The 20,286-nt window shown below is 40.0% G+C and overlaps 3 protein-coding genes across 3 annotated transcripts; all 3 read left to right on the forward strand.

Annotated features, from left to right (window-relative positions):
- Nucleotides 1–2,540: 2,540 nt before the first annotated feature.
- On the forward strand, nt 2,541–6,783 carry LOC126382548 (dehydrogenase/reductase SDR family member 1-like). Its single transcript, XM_050032472.1, has 9 exons — nt 2,541–2,698; nt 3,413–3,561; nt 3,844–3,987; nt 4,104–4,183; nt 4,432–4,564; nt 4,695–4,838; nt 4,923–4,992; nt 5,149–5,229; nt 5,347–6,783. The coding sequence occupies exons 2-9, from the start codon at nt 3,418–3,420 to the stop codon at nt 5,481–5,483; spliced, it is 933 nt and encodes a 310-aa protein (XP_049888429.1). The 5' UTR covers nt 2,541–2,698; nt 3,413–3,417; the 3' UTR covers nt 5,484–6,783.
- A 1,123-nt stretch (nt 6,784–7,906) lies between these two features.
- LOC126382547 (dehydrogenase/reductase SDR family member 1-like) lies at nt 7,907–14,682 on the forward strand. Its single transcript, XM_050032471.1, has 9 exons — nt 7,907–8,052; nt 8,564–8,712; nt 9,871–10,014; nt 10,145–10,224; nt 11,427–11,559; nt 11,695–11,838; nt 11,927–11,999; nt 12,201–12,281; nt 12,393–14,682. The coding sequence occupies exons 2-9, from the start codon at nt 8,569–8,571 to the stop codon at nt 12,527–12,529; spliced, it is 936 nt and encodes a 311-aa protein (XP_049888428.1). The 5' UTR covers nt 7,907–8,052; nt 8,564–8,568; the 3' UTR covers nt 12,530–14,682.
- Nucleotides 14,683–15,158: 476 nt separating this feature from the next.
- On the forward strand, nt 15,159–20,279 carry homeza (homeobox and leucine zipper encoding a). Its single transcript, XM_050032533.1, has 3 exons — nt 15,159–15,603; nt 16,379–16,470; nt 16,868–20,279. The coding sequence occupies exon 3, from the start codon at nt 16,895–16,897 to the stop codon at nt 18,872–18,874; it is 1,980 nt and encodes a 659-aa protein (XP_049888490.1). The 5' UTR covers nt 15,159–15,603; nt 16,379–16,470; nt 16,868–16,894; the 3' UTR covers nt 18,875–20,279.
- Nucleotides 20,280–20,286: the final 7 nt, after the last annotated feature.

Consider the following 20,286-nt stretch of genomic DNA (forward strand, 5'->3'; position numbering starts at 1 on the left):
TAATCGTAGACATGTTTTAAATGCAGAAAACTGTAAGTGCAACTTCAATCCTTAAACAAACATTTCGTGGATTTCCAATAACAAAGGTGCATCCATGACAAAGCATGTCATTGAATCATAAAGCTACACTCCATATATATGTATGCAAGTTTCAGAGGGCAACAGCTACAACATAAATTATATCAAGCCACTTATTCTAAGCTTGCCTGCAGTTGAATGAAACACCATGGAATACTCTATCACAAACATCATGACAATTATCCAACCTGTGACTATATCCATATAATAAGACAAAAAGAATATCTTAGTGTGATTGGATTAAATGAGACTGAAGACTTCTGTCCCACTTAACTTTTTATGTCACAAATCCTAAAATCCCAGAAAAAAAAGAAAGGAAAAACAAAACGCCCCTGCACACAAACAAGTGTGTCCAGTTATTGATCAGATCTCGGTTTAGATTGGCACTGGATGAAGCTATGCTGGGAATTATGAGATCACCAGAGTGAGTCTACAAAGAAGATAAAGGAAAAAAAAAAAAAAACAGACAAGAAAGTCACCCATCCATTTTCGTAACCGCTTATCCTCTTTAGCGTCGCGGGGGGGCTGGAGCCTGTCCCAGCTGACACTGGGTGAGAGGCAGGGTACTCCCTGGACAGTCGCCAGGGCTGACACATAGAGACAGACAACCATTCACACTCACATTCACACCTACAGACTATTTAGAGTCATCAATTAACCTAACCTGCATGTCTTTGGACTGTGGGAGGAAGCTGGAGCACCCGGAGAAAACCCATGCTGACACGGGGAGAACGTGCAAACTCCGCACAGAAGGGCTGAACCAGGAACCCTCTTTCTGTGAGGCGACAGTACTAACCACTACACCACCGTGCAGCCCCACAAAAAAGTCAGGTGATTCAAAAATTTTTACCAGAGCAAAAATATAGTATTCTGCAACTTGTTGAAAACAATGCAAAATATTACATACTATCAGGATTCAGCATTACAGTACTTAGAGTCTGGCTTGATATTAATCAAAACAGCAAATTAGGAATGCTTAGTGACAATTTATTTGTGTTCTATTAGTTCTCAACTACCAGGTGATCTCTGTATGTTTAATAAGTTGTCTCTATTGCAAACTTGTTCTATGTGATTGTGAGCCCATACCAGCTTTTTTTTCTCTAGGTCTTATTAAAAGCAAAATCTATAGCCTACAGAGCTCTTGTTACCTGAAACAAACTACTTTCCAAATGGGAAGTCCATCAATAAGATGTACCTACAGTCACTCTACAGTGTACTGTGTATCAGCTATTACTTTTTTAGTATAGTAAAAATGCTTTATTTGGGGATGCAAAAATTTTGTGGCAATACTGTCCAATGATCTGATATAAGGATGAGACTGGCAGGAGGGGGCAGAGCTCTTTTTCAGGGCCTGTCTTAACTAATCACTTTACAATGTATTTAACTGGCACTACAAAAACAAAAAGAAACAGCGTACAAAGTATGCCTACAGGACAGTTCATGTGTTCTGGTACACTTGACAGACTAAATTCAAATTATTTAGTAGGAAGAAAACAGTAGCCCTACTATTTACGTGAAATATTGATGCCAAACCAAGACAATAGAGCCACACACTTAAGTGCCAACAGATCCACTGGCAATAATAACATGGGAACAATTAGCTTAGCATTATAGGGCAGAAAAAACATGCATGCTGTGAATTACAGTAATATCACTACAGCAGTAAAGAATGCACATACCTGTAGATCACACCAATGTTCCTGAATTACTATTTTATGTCAGCTCTGTAAAGTTAATGCTGAAATGACTGCATATGCAGCAGCAAAGTGAAGTATAAACTAGAAATAATGTGGAATTTCCATTATTGTAATATGACTCTGTGAAACAGTCAAAGACAAACATCACTACAAGCAGTGGTGTAGGGGTAGTTGATATGGAGGGTGTAGATGGGTAGGTTACAGATGAGGAAATTGGTATACTCTCCTTCTCTTGGTATACTATATTCCAATGGCCATTTGACTAATAGGTGAGTGTACTGTAACTGGCCAGAAAAAGAAATGGGTATACCCCGTATACTCCCTGTATATAAGCACTACTTCTACTGTTTCTATTGTGAAAAACTTGACCTTCCCACACACAAGACAGCTTCTGGTATTTTTAGGAAGACTATAGCGCCATCGTGTGTGGTATATTGGAAGAAAAACCAAAGACCACCTCCGACCACCAAGATAATTCAGAGATTTTTGTCGTATATAAAATGGTATAAACATCACTACAACAGCCTACAACTGTGTTAAACCGGAATATCACTCAAAAGACAACTTGCACCAAAGGGTTTTTTTCGTTTGTATGGGTCAAACACGACATTTGCCGTTGGTTTTCAGTCATTTTACGAAATAGTTGCTGCTCAAAACGTGTTCACCAGAAGCGAAGCCGGAAGTTAGCGCCAGTGACCGCTCAGCCGTCTGAATACTGCACTCTCTGCTTCGTCTCGCGTCTTCTCGCGATATTTACGCTAGATGTAGTGACCTGACACACATTGGGCCTTTAACTGTTGGATATCACAGCAGTAGCACAAACCAGCTGTAACATTTCTACTGATACGTTTCCTTGTCGGTTTCCTCCGACGAACTATTACCGGGACTTGACAGACCAGATCCACCGCTTTCTGTGTTATAAGGTATGAATGATTTTATGCATTTGAGCTAATGATATAGACTTTGAGTTGATTATACAATCTGGGTTAAATAACAAGTCTCTCCGATGATGATTATTGGTATATAGCTTTAATATAGAATATCATTAAATCTTCTAGATAAACGACACGTCCGTTTCTCCTTAAGTCTTCAAGCTTTGACTGAATCTTTAAACGCGACTGAAGTTTTTTTTTTAATACTATCTTATTTTAACGAGAAGACTTATGTCTTAACAAAAAAAAATACCGTTACACACACACACACACACACACACACACACACACACACAAAAAAACTCAAGTTGTTGCTGAAAAATAAATGAGCTGATATATTATAAAAACAAGAAAGTGCGACCTTATATAAGGTCCATAGTTCACTTGAAATCTAGAGCTATGATTTGCCTTACACAATCACATTTGGTCCAGTCACTGTTACTCAGCATTGTGCATGTGTAGTCGATAGCTGATAGGCTACTGATATACTGTAATGATCCAAGTGATCATGATTCATCTGTTAATTTAATGACTATGAATTTCATTTGTCTAAATCACGTCATAGTAACTTCCCAGTTGATCTCTTATCATACTAAACTGACGGACCCTCAGTAAAATCAATATTTAACTTATTATTAAACTTTTTGTTAACATGGCATATTTGAGCTCACTACTTATTGTGTGGGGTGCTGTTTCCTCCTCCAGGAAAAATGTCCTTGTCTGGCTGGGTGTGTGTAGTAACAGGTGCCTCCAGAGGCATTGGCAGGGGCATAGCTCTCCAGCTGTCTGAGGCAGGAGCCACTGTCTACATCACAGGGCGCCAGGAGAAGACTCTGAAACAAACTGCTGCACAGGTGACATTTTGAGATTAGGTTTCTTCTAAGCACTTCATCAGACAGCTCTTTAGAGGGGCAAAAGTAATGTCCTTTAAGCAGTCTCTTGCTGACAATGGTGCCATCAATTTGTGATCCGTAGCCTCAGCTCACAAAAATGACGATTCCTCCCTACAGTCCATGTCTGGTGGATGACTTAGAAACTGTTGCACATGAAATGGAGCCCACAGTATTGTAGCAGTAGTAATGTTTATCAGGTTTTGTCACTATGGTTCACAGCTGATGTATTTGTTCCCAACACAGGTTAAGGAGAGGGGTGGCAACTGTGTGCCAGTTATCTGTGATTCTACAAAAGACAAAGACATTGAAGACCTTTTTAAACAGATCAAACGTGAACAGAATGGCAGGCTGGATATTCTCATTAACAATGCCTATGCTGGAGTACAGGTACGTATACTGCACTGACATGAAACACGGAGTAAAGCTGTGTGAATGACATCGAACAACATTAAGTTGCTGTGTGACCTTTTTACTTGAAGTCTAAACATGATGTGTTATATCAGGATATCTTCGAAAATATGGGGAAGAAGTTCTGGGAAACTGATCCGGCCATCTGGGATTCCATCAACAACACAGGCCTCAGGTATGCTTTTATGTTTAGTCATGTCTGATACGTCAACCGAGTCATCTCCTCGTGTCTAATGATAGTTTTCCAGACAACAGCTGTTACTCAATTTGTCATTGTCTGTTTTTAGTTTCGAGTTCAGCAAGAATTTTTTGTCAGTATTAGTTGTGTCAGAATACATAACACAAGCAGAAACCAGGTGAGTGAAGTGAAACTTAGTGAGATAAAAGTGATTTGACTGATTTCCATTTTTATTTATCTGGCAGGGGCCACTATTTCTTCTCAGTTTATGCATCCCGGATGATGGTGGCTCAAGGTCGGGGTTTGATAGTCACCATTTCATCTATGGGGGGGCTGCGGTATCTCTTCAATGTACCATATGGTGTTGGTAAAGCTGCAGTAAGTTTTGCTCTCATTTAGTCCTAGATTTATGTTTATATTACCAAGACCCATACCTTGATAAACACGTACATGTGCTATAAAAATAGGTCATAGTAATAACCTGTTTTGTTATGTGGTTTATTTCCAGTGTGACAGGCTGGCAGCAGACATGGCTGTTGAGCTGAAAAGTAGGGGAGTGGCTTCTGTCAGTCTGTGGCCAGGAGCGGTGCGAACAGAGTTGGTGTCTCAGTTTGTTTTGGAGAAGGAAACGCCACAGGGTGTAAATTCCAAGGTAGTCACTTCATTTAATAGCAAATCCATATCCACAGTAGCTACTTCAGTTTTTTGCTAAATCCCTGGATTCTCTTTTGTTCAGTTTAAAGATGTATTTGCCAACGGAGAATCCACAGAAGTGAGTGGGATGTGCATCGTCAACCTGGCAACAGGTAGGATTGTACTGCATTAGATGGTCAGATTGTTACATGGAGGCTTAAATGCAAGCCAGAATATACTTAATAGAAGTGAGCATCTAAGCATTTATGTGATCTTCAAATGTTGTAACATGCTTTCAGAAACTGATTTAATCTCTATCTGCCTGACAGATAAAAATCTGATGTCTCTGACTGGGAAAGTACTCTTGACTTGTGACCTGGCAAGGCGCTATGGGATACAAGATATTGATGGTAGGTTTGTATCAGCTGTCTCAAGTTTTGTTTGTTTGTTTGCTTTTTTTAAGATTTCAACTTACTATTAAGTACAGTCATGTAATATGAATATTTTATTCATCTGTTTATTTCCAGGACGGAGTGTAGCTGATTACACTTCCATAAAATTCCTCCTGACTCAGGTCCCATACCTCTCCTGGCTGTCGGTTTTTGTCCCTTCATTCTTACATGTGCCACGCTTTGTGCTCACCCTGGCTAATAGTCGCTTCTAAACATTTCCCACAGTTGTATGTCAACACTAAAGTGTCAGTACCACACTGTGTTTCAACTGCAAGGTCCACATTCTAGCTAAACCTATAGTTGCCATGTGGTGGTGGATGAATTCCACTACTAACGGTTAATGGTGACAAGAAGCCAAACACAACAATATTTTTTGAAGGAGAATTGTTCAGGTTATTATATACAGCCTATACAGTGGAAACTGCTTATATTGATCACGGCTACAGTCTTCAACCTTTTATATGGAACAAAAAGTTTGGGGCAGAATCAATCCTACACTAATGCGGTTTTAGTTATTTGCTAATATTAATCCAGCAGTCCGCTTACTGTGTTCTTTTTGGGTCTTTTCATACATGACACCGTACAGCATAAGCAAATAAAATTAAAAACAGTAGATCTATTTTTTTAAATTTTTTTTAATTTTTTATATACTTTACTCCCTCGTGGAAACCTGTCTGCTTCCAGCTGGCTACCTGAAAATCAAGCCAAGGTGCAGCAGTAAAACATTTTGTAGTCTACTCAAACAACGATAAAAAAACCATCATGGCTGCTAGTGATGGAGACAGAAAATTAATGTCCACAGGGAAATCACCTGTGGTTGAGGCGGCCCTTGTCAAGTGGATTGATAATGCCCCCTGAAGTGGGCTCTTGGTTGCAAAGCTGTCAGTTTATTACTTTATATCAATGTAATAAACATAGAAACACCAGTTAGATGGTAATGTACATGCAAAATAAAGGAAAAAATGAGTTATAATAATAATTATCTGCTCATCCTGATCAATTTGACTTGGACAGACGTGATCACTGTAAGAGGTTTCAACTGTAAACACACACACACACACACACACACACACACACACACACACACACACACACACATACATTAATTCCTACTTGAGTACTGAATGAATGCAGTTCTATGAAGTTTAAGGGAAAAAAGTGAACATGAAGGATGCTCTGATATATTTTTAAAATTTTACATTTACACCAATGTCAGCTGTGGGTGAAGCCACAAATTGTGAAAACAGGAATGTATTTTTATGACTACATGTTATGTATTTTCTTACGCAGTACATAAAATCACAACTACTTTAAGACAACACATTTTATAAACATAGAAATGTTTGTGTATTTCTTCCCTTATTTTTGCATTTGTTTGTTATATCTCTACTAAATGTACTGTAAATATATACACACAACACCACTTCTACTGCTGCTACTACTACTAATGCTATTACTATGGTATTTGACCGGCTATGTAACAGCTGGTTAAATAAAGAATTGTTAACTCTTTGCTGTTTACACTTTTCATTCATTTTTGCAAAATAACAAAGTAATAACATCTTTAAACTGATGAAAAAATGTTTTTTAGGGTTGAATCCCCTGCAATAGAATTATATCTATCTTGTCCATATTATTCTATTATTTCGCATTGACAGTGACTTATAATTACTTCCTCTGACTCCAAGATATACAGTAAATTACTAAAATACAGCTGCCCTGTTTTCTTGTGACAGAACATCATGTCTGAAGATGATATTAATTCAGCATATTGTGCAAGGACCCACAGTATCAATAGAACACTGACCACAACCATGGACCACAGTAAGTTGGTAAGTTGAACTTCCACAGAACTGTGAACAACCCATACTGGTTGGCCCAACAATCGCTAAAAAGACAGTCTCACTAAAAAAGAATGACACATCCCAGTGGCTTCTTCTACTATCTGAGTACATCTGAATAGAAAGACAAATAATATTAAAAAACAACCAAAGAGATTGGTTTCACAGATGTTGGCCTACATTCATCAACACACTAGACAACAATCCACACACTAATGTGCCAACATGGGAACAATTAGTTAGACATTATGGCATAGAAAAAAATGCATGCTGTGAATTACAGTGATATTACTACAGCAGCAAAATGATTGCACATTCCTGTAGATCTCAAAATGTTCCTGAATTACTGTAACAGGTGTCAGCTCTGTAAGATAAGCCCTATAAGAGGCTAAAACAAACACCACTATTCAGTCCTGCTTCTGCTGTTTCTACTGTTCACAAACAGGTCCTCATTTACACACGACATAACTGATTCAGATATTTTTAGGAAGACTATAGCGCCATCGTGTGTGAAATGTTGGAAGTCAAACCAAAGACTACCTCCAACACTCACAAGAAAGATAGTTCACTGCCTTTTGTCGTTATGTAAAATGTTATGGACTACACTACGACAGCAGACAACTTGTACAAGAGTGTATGGGTCAATGACGGCACCTGCAGCTGGTTTTCAGTCATTTCAATACATATTTCATGTTCAAAACAGAGTTCAAGTGAACTAAGCCTATGTCAATGCTCCGTCACAATCTTACTCCACTCTCGTCTGGCGTCGTCTCGCGATATTTACGCTAGATATGGTAATCTGAAATGTCCTATGAAAATTGCCCTGACAATCTTGTTATTGAGTAGCACGCCCCAGCAGTGACATTTCTACCGATACGTTTTCTTGAAAAACTATTATCGGGACTTGACGGACCAGATCCAGCGCTTTCTGTATAATAAGGTATGAATGAATGTTTTCTATTTATCTGAGGGAGTTGCATAGACTTTAAAGTTTATTTAACAGTCCGTGTCGAACAAGAGTCTCTGAGTGGTGAGCCTTATTTACGATTTCATAAAAAGTCTAGCTAAAGGAGACGTCACTTTTTCCTAAAAGTCTCTAGACTTTGACTAAACTTTCTATCATCATTAAAGTTATTTTAACGAGAATTTTGACCCAACAAAGTAAAATATTGCTGATCTCTGACCATACTTAACAGATATAGGCCTACCTACTAATGTTAATAATCAACTTGACAGACCTCCTGTAATATTATTAAATTTATCATATGATAAGAGGTCAACTGGGAAGTTACGTGATTTAGATAAATTTTACATTCATAGTCATTAAATTATCATACTAAACTGACGGACCCTCAAGTAAAATCAATATTTAACTTTATTATGAAACTTTTTGTTAACATGGCATATTTGAGCTCACTACTTATTGTGTGGGGTGTTGTTTCCTCCCCCAGGAAAAATGTCCTTCTCTGGCTGGGTGTGTGTAGTAACAGGTGCCTCCAGAGGCATTGGCAGGGGCATAGCTCTCCAGCTGTCTGAGGCAGGAGCCACTGTCTACATCACAGGGCGCCAGGAGAAGACTCTGAAACAAACTGCTGCACAGGTGACATTTTGAGATTAAGTTTCTTCTAAGCACTTCATCAGACAGCTCTTTAGAGGGGCAAAAGTAATGTCCATTAACCAGTCTCTGGACTATAGTAGTGGTGTTTCAGTCAGGATATGTCACTATGGTTCACAGCTGATGTACAACTTTTATTCCAAAAAAGTTTGGCTGTGTGTAAAAATGTGAATAAAAACAATGTGATGATTTGCAAATCCTTTTGGACCTATATTCACTTGAATACACTACAAAGACAAAATATGTCATGTTTAAACTGTTAAACCTTATTGTTTTCTTGTAAATATACACTTTCTGATTTTCATGCCTGCAACATGTTCCAAAAAACAAGGAACAGGGGCATGTTTACCACTGTGTTACATCACCTTCTCTTTAAATAACACTCAGGAAGAGGGCACTTGCTGTTGAAGTTTTGAAAATGAAATACTTTCCCATTCTCCGGGGTCTCCGTTTATATTTTGCACTTTACAATGTTTTTCAAACTTTAAATGGGAGTCAGGTCTGGACTGCAGGCAGGCCAGTCTAGTGTCTGCACACTTTAACTAAGAAGCCACGCTGTTGGAACAGTTACAGAATGTGGCTCGGCATTGTCTTGCTGGAATAATTCAGGGACATCCACCCAAAAAGACGTAATCTGGATGGCAGCATATGTTACTCCAAAACCTGTATGTACCTTTTAGCATCATGGTGCCTTCACAGATGTGCAAATTACTCATGATGCCATGAGCACTAATATGCCCCCATACAATCATAGATGCTAGTTTTGAACTTTGTGCTGGTAACAGTCTGGATGGTCCTTTTCCTCTTTAGCCCGGTACACGACATACACAATTTCCAAAAACAATTTGAAATATGGACTCCTCAGATTATAGCACACTTTCTCACTTTGTCAGTCCATCTCAGATGAGCACAGGCCCAAAGAAGTCTGCAGTGCTTCTGGCTGTTGTTGATATATGGCTTTCACTTTGCATTTGTACATACAGAGGCAAACTGTGTTTACTGACAATGGTTTTCCAAAGTGTTCCTGAGCCCATGTGGTAATATTCTTTATACTATCATTTCGGTTTTTAATGCAGTGCTGCCTGAGGGGTTTCAAAGGTCATGGGCATTCAGTGTTGATTTTCTTGTTGTTCTTAAACACAGGTTAAGGAGAGGGGTGGCAACTGTGTACCAGTTGTCTGTGATTCTACAAAAGACAAAGACATTGAAGACCTTTTTGAACAGATCAAACGTGAACAGAATGGCAGGCTGGATATCCTCGTTAACAATGCCTATGCTGGAGTACAGGTACGTATACTGCACTGACATGAAACACGGAGTAAAGCTGTGTGAATGAAATAGAACAACATTAAAGAGCACCAACCATTAACTGCCCACTGGTGGCCTTTTCACTTAAACTCATGATGTGTTATTCCAGGATATCTTCGAAAACATGGAGAAGAAGTTCTGGGAAACTGATCCGTCCATTTGGGATTCCATCAACAATGCAGGCCTCAGGTATGCTTTTGTGTTTAGTCATGTCTGATAAGTCAACAATGTCTTTTTTTTGTTTGTTTTGGGCCCAGCATGACTTTACTCTGTCAGCAGGTGTTTGCGGACCAGATAAAACTTTTTCCTAGTTCTTAGAACATAGTGCTAAGAACCCCCTTTTTTAACTGTGTCCACACTGCAAGACCTAGTAATGATCGTAGTTCTCAGAATGTCTTTCTGAGGGACTTATTTTTAGCTCCAATATAGTGGTGCAGCAGTGATGTTTTTTTGGAGGCCAACCTGGGAGTTACGGTCACCCTGGTTCCCTCAACAGAAAGCCATTGGGATTTTTCCATTGGATTCTTGATTACTCCAGAAAATAAGTTCTGTTGCAAGCACATGTTTATGATACATGTTCATTAAGGCATGCTTTGATAGTGGGCTAAAATAAACTTTGACTTGACCTTTACATTGACAGTCTTCACAGATTTACACAACTTTTGTGATTTTTGAAGCATAAATGCAATCACTAGAAGTAAAAAGCTAATCTTAAACTATAAACAAACTACAATGCAGTCGCATGACTTCTGCGTAACTACCACTAAGTGTTCAGGTTCAGCGTGATGAAGTTTAATGCCACCTACAACCTCTGCAGTCTCATTTAGCTACTTGTTAGCGACCATATTTTTTAAGACATTAAGTGACTCAAGTGAGCAGTGATTGCTCCAGATGTTAGTGTGAGCCGATTAGTTGAACACAAGCCAATGCAGCACTGGCAACTACCATTTTTTAAAACCTGTTAGCCGTGTAAACAACAGACAGCATGAAACACAGACAACACCTTGTAAAGACAAAAATGGAGGAACATGCACAATTGGACCGACAGTGAAGGCCAGGTTGTGCATATATGCAACGGGAGAAATACTTGTCAAAGCAAAAGTGACGTTGCTAAACAAACCGTCAGCCAGCTTACATCACTTCAGTGTTCCTATTGGCGGTGCAAACATAAACAGCAAAAAAGCTGTTACAGGTATGTAGTTCTCAGGGAACTCCCAAGATCTGTTTGGTCTGAAAACGCCTCATAGTAGCTCTTTTGAGAATTGATCAAAACAAGATACCAGGAGAGTGATACATTTGCTGTAAATTAATGCAGTATTCAATTGCACTTTATTTTACAAATAAGTCTATAAAAATGATTTGACTGATTTCTATTTTTATTTATCTGGCAGGGGCCACTATTTCTTCTCAGTTTATGCATCCCGGATGATGGTGGCTCAAGGTCGGGGTTTGATAGTCACCATTTCATCTTTGGGGGGGCTGAAATACATCCTCAATGTACCATATGGTGTTGGTAAAGCTGCAGTAAGTTCTCCTCTCATTTAGTTCTAGATTTATGTTGTGTTGATATTATCAAGACCCAAATCTTGATTAACACAAGTACATGAGCTATAGAAAGACTGTAATAAAAACCTGTTTTGTTATGTGGTTTGTTTCCAGTGTGACAGGCTGGCAGCAGACATGGCTGTTGAGCTGAAAAGTAGGGGAGTGGTTTCTGTCAGTCTGTGGCCAGGAGCGGTTCGAACAGAGTTGATGTCTCAGTTCATTTTCGAGAAAGAAACACCACTGGGTGCAGATTCCAAGGTAGACTCTTGTGTTAACAGCAAATCCATATCCACAGTACTTCAGGTTTTTGTTTTTTTGCTAAATCTCTTGATTTTCTTTTGTTTAGTTTATAAGAGATATGATTGCCAATGCAGAATCTGCAGAAGTGAGTGGGATGTGCATTGTCAACCTGGCAACAGGTAGGACTGTACTGTATTAGATGGTATTTACCTCATGGTCAGAAAAAGCTCATGGAAGTGAGCATTTGAGCACATATTTGATCTGCATGTGCTGTTCATGCTTTCAAACTGATTTTATTGCTAAGAAGGTTCAACAGGTTTTGTTAAATGAATGTTCAATTGCAAACTAAGCATATATTTGTTTCTCTATCTGCCTGAAAGATAAAAATCTGATGTCTCTGACTGGGAAAGTACTCCTGACTTGTGACCTGGCAAGGCGCTATGGGATACAAGATGTTGATGGTAAGTTTGTATCAGCTGTCTCAAGTTTTGTTTGTTTGTTTTTTAAGATTTCAACTTACTATTGAGTACAGTCATGTAATTAAAATATTTCATTCGTGTGTTTATTTCCAGGACGGAGCGTAGCTGATTACACTTCCATAAAATTCCTCCTGACGCAGGTCCCATACCTCTCCTGGCTGTCGGTTTTTGTCCCTTCGTTCTTACGTGTGCCACGCTTTGTGCTCACCCTGGCTTATAGCCACTTCTAAACATTTCCCTTTATCAGTACTGAAGAGACAGTATGTTAGCAGTAAAGTAACATATACATATACATTACATATACACATCCATGTGAAACACAACATATGATTAAGTGTATTCTGTTACAGTTTAAATTGGTGGTATTCTGAATACAGTTACTGTCTTCAAAAATAGATTATTTGAAGGGATTATTTTATTTGTTTTTGTTTTACTTGCTCCAACACCGCTGAGTGAATGCGACGCAGGCAAGCATCAGTTTGATTGCATTGTTTTTTAGAAGATAATTCTAACTGGCCAAGAGTGACGCAGCGCTGCTGTTTTGAGTTGTACTTTGTCGAACAATCCGTAGCTACTTATTCCTGTCACTTGCTTTTAAAGCTCTGCAATGAATTAGAAACAACTGGTTTGTGAAGTTAAAAATGAGGAATTATCTACACATCACATCTTCATTTCACTATATATACACTAAAAAATAAGGTGGCAGCTGGCTGGAGGGATATTGCCAGGGAGCTGAAAGTTTCTTGTAAATGACCATCTCTAATAACAGGTTACTTGCATGTTGCGTATTTTCTGTTTTAAAGTGTATAAATATAGAAAGATAGCAAGTCCCCTGCCATCTGTAAGTGGTTACCTTTCCAGTCAAGCACACAGCTGATAGATTTGTGGTTTGTTGACAAGACATAACAAAAGTGCATATTTAACAGATTGATTGTGGACAGAGAGCACCAATTGCTTGCTGTTAGGACATGGTGTAAAATTCATATGAGATACAGATTTGGCATAAAGATTAAATAAAGTGTGTGCAATGCACCTGCCACATGTCTGGCAGAAGAGATGCACAGCCAGGGCACTGTCAGGAATGTGTTTTTTGTCATAGAAATATAAGACCCAGACAAATGAGCTGAGCAAAATGATTTTGAATTATTCCAAAAGTAATCCAAAGTATTCAGAATAGGCTATTTAGTCTCAGTAATATAATGTAATACATTACAGATTACATTTCAGGGCAAGTATTTAGTGATCTGTTGTGGAATACACTAAAAAGTAACCACACACCCCTTTATGCAGTAGCAGAAGTGCTGTTGCATGTATATTTACACACACACACACACACACACACACACACATATATATATAAATATCAGTGTCTGCTCCAGGAGCCCATTTCTCATCATGTTGCCCTGGTTCCCCAACACCTGACGCGGACCCTGTTATGTTAATCTAGGAGTCTGCCCCAGTATGACTTATGTGTTTGCGGTTTCATTCATCCTGAGGTAGACTAGCAGGACCTCGTCTAAGGGTCCAGTCTGGACATGTGTTACCCCGCCTTTACCCAGAATCGAACCCTCGATCTTCCATGCCAAAGTCAGTAACCTTAACCACTGAGTGCATGTATGTATCTATGTATGTGTGTGTGTGTGTGTGTGTGTGTGTGTGTGTGTGTGTGTGCATAAATAGATAGGTATAGTTCTGTAAACAAATAGATGCTTGTATATTTCTTTTTACATATTTTTGCATTTGTTTGTTATATATACACAACACTACTTCTACTGCAGTAACAACTGCCAAAATAACAAAGTGATGGCATCTTCAAACTGATAAAAAGAAAATGTCTTAAATAACCAGCGTTGAATCCCTTGCAGATGAATCATATCTATCTTGTTATTTAGCATTAACAATGACTTACAATTGTTGTCTCTGACCCTGAGGTATACAGTATATTACTAAAATACAGCTGCCCTGTTTTCAATGACGGGACATCATGTCTGAAGATGATAAGAATTCAACATGTTGCTCAAGGACCCACAGTATCACTATAACACTATCGATTGTATGCTTCCATCTTGTTTACAGTACAAAATCTCACAAGCTGTAAGAACATGGGTATATCAGTATGTCTGAACCTCTCTGGGTCTTTATGTTGGTGATACTTTGGAATCTTTTACAGGGGCATAGCCATCATGTTATAAAACTGGGTTCAAGCCCCCAGCGCAATTTAAAATGCTTTTAACTGTATGGATTTTCCATATTTTATATTTTATATGCTCAATTAACTGCTCGGTTTTATTTTCTGTAAGTTGTAATTGATAACACAAAGGTTTAAATGCTGTTTCAAAGCCTTCTCTGTACTACCAGCAAATAAAAAATATTCCTGATGAAATATTGTCTTTTTTATTCAGTTTTTTGTTGGCAAAGTAGAAACTGTCATAAAATATCGCAATGAGTAGTGACTATGGCCCCGGAGTGATAACTCAGAAGATGGATCTTAGAGGAGGCTACAAGGGGGGGTTCTGTAAGTAAATTAGAAATGATTAAAATCCTGTTATTTAGTGGTATTTTTTATTTATAAGGATCCTCATTAGCTGTGCCCTAAAGCAGAGCTAGTCTTCCTGGGGTCCACATAAGAACAATAGAAATTGGATGGATTCAGTGTTTAAACTTAAGATGATAATTCTACTTGAAAATAGTACCAAATGTTTGTGGGCCTGATTGGGGGGGGGGGGGGGGGGGGGGCGAATGGTGGGTGGTTGACGTGAAAATGTTTAGCCTACTGCCACGGATTTATTATACAGGCGCCTCCTCCCTCCAATCCATGGCCTGCTCTCCCAGACTGGCACACCCACCCCACCGTCACTGTGGGAGAGTTGGGCCTTCTGGGCTTCCTGGTCCTCAGCTCCGCCTCGCCTCGATCTGGCCGGACAGCGAAAACACTTCTCAGTTAAAGAACAAAAGCAACAACGGATGGACCGACGAGGACGAAGTAACGGCGACTCGAATTCAGTCCTGAATCTCACGGATTGAGAGATTTGTACCCTTTACGGCAGGATTCAGCCGACGAGTGAACTCATACGAAAGGCGACAAACTTGGTCGCCTCGCATCTTTGTATCCCGACCGTAATCCGTCGAGGTGCTTGATAAATAAGACAAGGGTCAAACCGACAGACACACGGTATTGTTTCCCTGGTCTTCCCCTAAACTTCGGCCATAAAAAGCTGAGCGACAGAGGGGTAACTCTTGGTTTCTTTTGTTTTCTCCACGCTCTAACGGACCTCGGGGATAGCGGGTTATTTTGGCATTTTCGGTAAGTTTATTTTTATGTTTCACTGAAGCGTGTCTGACGGCGAAGTGCGCCTGTGCAGTGTGAAGCGTTTTAGTTAGTACGCCATAAAGGGGGGAGACACTGGGCTGCTATTGTGATTGGCACCGAGAGCAACTTTTATAGCTTTTTGTCACACTAAAACAAAGATACTACCTATAAACTCTTACAGCGCATTAAAGTATGACATCAAACACAGGGGTGGCCACCTCATGATCTCCTTCCCTTGGATTTTAATGTGTCACCTATGACTAATACAGTGGTTTCATAATTTGTTTGCTAATGTTTTTGCTACACTTCAAAGAATCTTGCGTGGCTCTACCGACCTTAATCGTCGGCCATAACTAAATATTCCCTCTGCTGTCCCAAATAAAGAGCAACACCTAAATGGAGAGTACACATTTACTTTTGAGGCACTGTTAAATAAGTAGTCTTAAACACCCAAATAGTATAATTAGTAAATGACTGCAATGAGTAAAAAATGTAAAAAGAAACAAACAAAAAAAAACTAAAACAATGTCTGAATCACTATTCCTTGTATTTACCCTTCTGATTACCAAACTGACATTTCCAATCATGGTGTGTTTAAGTGCTGGCTTATCACCTGTTGCTTAATTACATTTATATTCATTATATTTTCAAACCATTTTTCACAAGTGATAAGACTGAATGAATTTGCTGTTTAATACTGTTTACGTGCATAGAGTGCCTAGCCTTGGACTTGAGTGTGACTAATGCCACTCATTTTCTCCTTCCACAGGTTTCTCTTGTGGTATTTGCCTTTGTGAAGAGGCTACACTCATCTTTTGGGACTGAGAACTTGGGAGTGGAACAAAGCCTGACTGGGAAAGGGTGAGAAAGTAGACTGTGATGGATTTCTCATATAGATCCCCATTCCCCACGCACCCACCCTTTGCGACCCAATCCCCCCACTCGCACAAAACAAAAGTCAGTCACCACTCGTTGGGGGAGGGGAACCCAGTCTGGACAGAGTATACGACTAGTTTCGCTGGGAGTTCAGAATAAGGAGTGCGAAGTAGAGGGGGAAGGGGAAACAGCTGTCAGATAATTGACTTTGAGAATGAATGAGAACTGAAAGTTCTTAAAACATCATAGTCTGTATTGCTGTCCATACTCCTCAGAAGAATTTTTCCCCCTCCTTACAGTGATGTTATCTGTGATGTGAAAACAGTTTAGCAGTTGAGCCACGTTAAAAACAACAAATTGGTGTTTTTTTTTTCTTTTCTAGGTGCAAGAGCCTATTTTGATACCCCAGATGGCAGCCTACAGTGAACATAACGGCAGAAATGGACAACTTCTGAGCATGAAGGGGCCTTTTGAAGGAAAAGTAACAAAGACAGAATGTGAAGGAAAACTTGGAGTTAAACGCTCCTCCGTGGATTTGCGCCACTCTGCCAACTCAGCTGAAAGCAACGCGAGTGGTGTGGCTAGTTTCACCACTAACCACAACTCTGTTGTGTGCCTGCCTCTAGTGTCAGAGGGACTGAAATTGGTATGGACACAGTCCGATCAAACCCGTGAACTTGACACAATCCCCGAGCTTGTCCAAGCCTTTAACTTATTTCCATACCCATCATCCCGTGAGGTTAACACCCTGGCCCGGGTATGTGCCTTGCCACTGGACAAAGTTAAGGTGTGGTTTATGGTTCAGAGAATTAAATATGGTATCAGCTGGTCCTCAGAGGAGATAGAGGAGACACGACAAAAGCTGGCAGTACCTGAGCTTTGTGATGACTCTACTGAAACAAATGAAGAAGCCAAAACGAAGAGCGGAAGTTGCGAGGAATTGATAATTGAGGATAAGGATAGCGATGAAGTTGAGCGTACTCTCTCCACCCCCCCGAACAAGAAACCAAAGTGTGAGTCACCAGATTCCTACAAACCAGCCAAACCCTCTGTCCCGTGCTTCAGCTCCACCCTCCCACCTCCTCAGGATTCATACTTCTACCGCCCACCAACGGACACACCACCAAGTACAGGAGCTGATGTCTCCCTTGACCTTTCAGAGTCATCGGCACGACAGAACCGTCATGGGCGCTACAAAAAGTCTAAAGCTCAACTCGCTGCCCTTCGGAAGAGCTTTCTGAGAGAGAATTGGCCTGCGGAGGCAGAGCTCAGACGTTTGCAGGAAGAAACAGGGTTGAGCCGCAATGACATTCGTAAATGGTTCAGTGACAGCCGCTACCAGCTTAGGGTGGGCCGAGGAAGCCTTGCTGCAGCCCAGAACTACTCTCAGCACGCTGGAGGTAAACATGATCAACAAATTCAACCTCTCCCACTTACCACACAGAAGACAAGTCAACTAAACGGGGTGAAGGGTCAGGAGGGAGCCCGTAGCAATGGGATTAGAAATTCACATTTCTTTCAGACCTTTTTGTCAAACAGCCTTGAAGCATTTGGGGAAAGGGTCCATGAAGCAGAAGGATATGAGGTTATGGAGGAGCTTTCTGGTGATGGGGACAGTTTTAAAGACGAGGATTTAAGTGAAGAGCAACCCTTACAACTGACCAAGACCTGCAAGATTGAGCCAGATGTTCCACAGGAACCATCGGGTATAACAAGGTCCTCTCCCCACTCTTCCCCCTCTGGCAGCCCACCACTGACTGCCTCACCCAATAAACCGCTTTCAAACAGCATCAGCACATCAAAGAAGTCAGCCCACTCAGCCAAAGCCAGTCCCTCACAAACACCCTTACACATTGCAGGGGCTCCCTCATCCACATCCCCTGCCCTCACTCCAGCTGGGCGACCAAGAAAGACCAAGGAGCAGTTAGATATGTTGAAGCAGCACTTCTTACGCTGCCAGTGGCCCAAGAGTGAAGATTACACTGAACTTGTTAAGCTTACAGGTTTACCCCGGGCAGATGTTATTCAGTGGTTTGGGGACACACGGTATGCTGTGAAAAACGGCCAGCTGCGCTGGGTGAAGGGGGTCCGCGACCAGTTTTTGGCAGAACTTGCAGCCCAGCAAAGTAGCAGTGGTTTAACTAACGGAGGTGGGACATCATCTCGGCCTGGGGGTAGCCGGAAACGAAAATCTCAAGCAAATGCAACAACTGCAGATTACCCGGATGTCCAGCCATTGGTAACATATTACCTTTCAACAGGCTCACTACATGAAAAAGACCTTGACTCTCTATGCAAGAAATCAAGAATGAGCTACCAGCAAGTGCGAGATTGGTTCGCAGCTCAGGATGTTGGGGGGACTGACCAAGAACCCATTGTTGCTGATTAAGACACTGGAACCAGACTTAAGAACATTTCAGAAAGTTGGTGGAGTGCTCTTCAAATCCTTTGCACCAACAAGCATAGTTATTACTTTGGTTTAAATTGCTTTAATTCAGCAGGTTTGTAACACCCGGTCTTCCCAGTGCAAGCTCAAAGTGAGGCTTGTGTTTTTATATATGCTGCATTTCCTGCTTATCCTAATATATTTTGGACTTGAATTATAATTGTGCTGCCCGTGTTGCTGTAAATAGGACAGTAACTTCTACACTGGTTTGCTATATTTTTTTTAAGCTTAATATTTTTGTTTAGATATCACTACTACAGAACTTTCAGTATGCTATTGTAGCAGTATAATTTAAACTGGTTGTACTTCTGGTACCTGACTAAAGCAGATAAGAAACTGCTCCAGAAAAACGTCAGTGTTGATGAATTTGTTGACTGATCACTGTGTGTAATCATTCCTTTACAGCCAATAATTCCTTGTCATGAAAAGCACACTGGACATGTACACTTTGAATTGACATCTTGCACTTTGGTTTTACAGCCTGCTGCCATATTCTTTAAATCCAATTCTTTCACACAATATTAGTTCCTAACTAAACCGTGTCATTCTTGAACCCTTAACACTGAAACCTAATATCATGCCTTTTGAATACAGCATGGTACATCTAATTCTACTAATGTCTACAGCATATTTCTGAGACACATTCCCTGATTTTCCTTTAGATGCTCTGCTGTAAAAGTTAATTTACTTATTTGAATACTTTGTCATTTGCATTTCACTGCACCTTTTTAATAGTAAAGGATAATAGTACAAAGAAAGCTGCAATCACATCAACATCACACAGATGTCAGAATTGCCAGCTTCAGTTCTGATTTGCACTCATTAAGTCAGTCAGTATTTTTATATATCTTTTGTCTTAATAGATGTAGGGTGTGACTTGATGGTTTATAATCTAGACAAACTAGACAAGATAATGGATGGGACTCCACGTACTGTACAAGTAGCAAAGGGTTTTAAATCCAAAGAAAAATTACCTTTCTGTTCACTCAGATTATGAATTATAGCACAAACATACATTCAAGTTATCATTTCAGTAAAAACTCCACACTCTAAAGTACTTGTAGACCTTGCAGGGGGTGAAGTGGGCTTTAAATGGAGCTTAGTTAATTAGAAATGTCTGGATAAAGGGTAGATAACCAGAGTGGCTGTAAAGCAGTGTCCATCACTGTACATCATGTGTTTTGTCAGTCTCTTAGTAATGAAAAGTTAATGCGAGTGTCATGCTGTCATTTCCGTAATGCTTAGCGTCTTCCTTTACAGATGTTTTTGATGTATTTTTTCCTGCTTGAAACATTTCTCATTTGCACAAATGTGTCACTGGAAACCAGTAAAGGATTTGCCTTTCTAATCATGTG

This window comes from Epinephelus moara, chromosome 21, assembly GCF_006386435.1.
Source record: "Epinephelus moara isolate mb chromosome 21, YSFRI_EMoa_1.0, whole genome shotgun sequence".
In the NCBI taxonomy this organism is placed as follows: domain Eukaryota; kingdom Metazoa; phylum Chordata; class Actinopteri; order Perciformes; family Serranidae; genus Epinephelus; species Epinephelus moara.

Bases quoted from the DNA above. Each gene is read 5' to 3' on its own strand.
- homeza (XM_050032533.1), top strand. From the start codon at position 16,895: ATGGCAGCCTACAGTGAACATAACGGCAGAAATGGACAACTTCTGAGC.
- LOC126382547 (XM_050032471.1), top strand. From the start codon at position 8,569: ATGTCCTTCTCTGGCTGGGTGTGTGTAGTAACAGGTGCCTCCAGAGGC. The intron at 8,713-9,870 runs GTGACATTTTGA...TCTTAAACACAG, and splicing joins TGAAACAAACTGCTGCACAG to GTTAAGGAGAGGGGTGGCAA. The intron at 11,839-11,926 runs GTAGACTCTTGT...TCTTTTGTTTAG, and splicing joins CACTGGGTGCAGATTCCAAG to TTTATAAGAGATATGATTGC.
- LOC126382548 (XM_050032472.1), top strand. From the start codon at position 3,418: ATGTCCTTGTCTGGCTGGGTGTGTGTAGTAACAGGTGCCTCCAGAGGC. The intron at 4,839-4,922 runs GTAGTCACTTCA...TCTTTTGTTCAG, and splicing joins CACAGGGTGTAAATTCCAAG to TTTAAAGATGTATTTGCCAA. The intron at 5,230-5,346 runs GTAGGTTTGTAT...GTTTATTTCCAG, and splicing joins TGGGATACAAGATATTGATG to GACGGAGTGTAGCTGATTAC.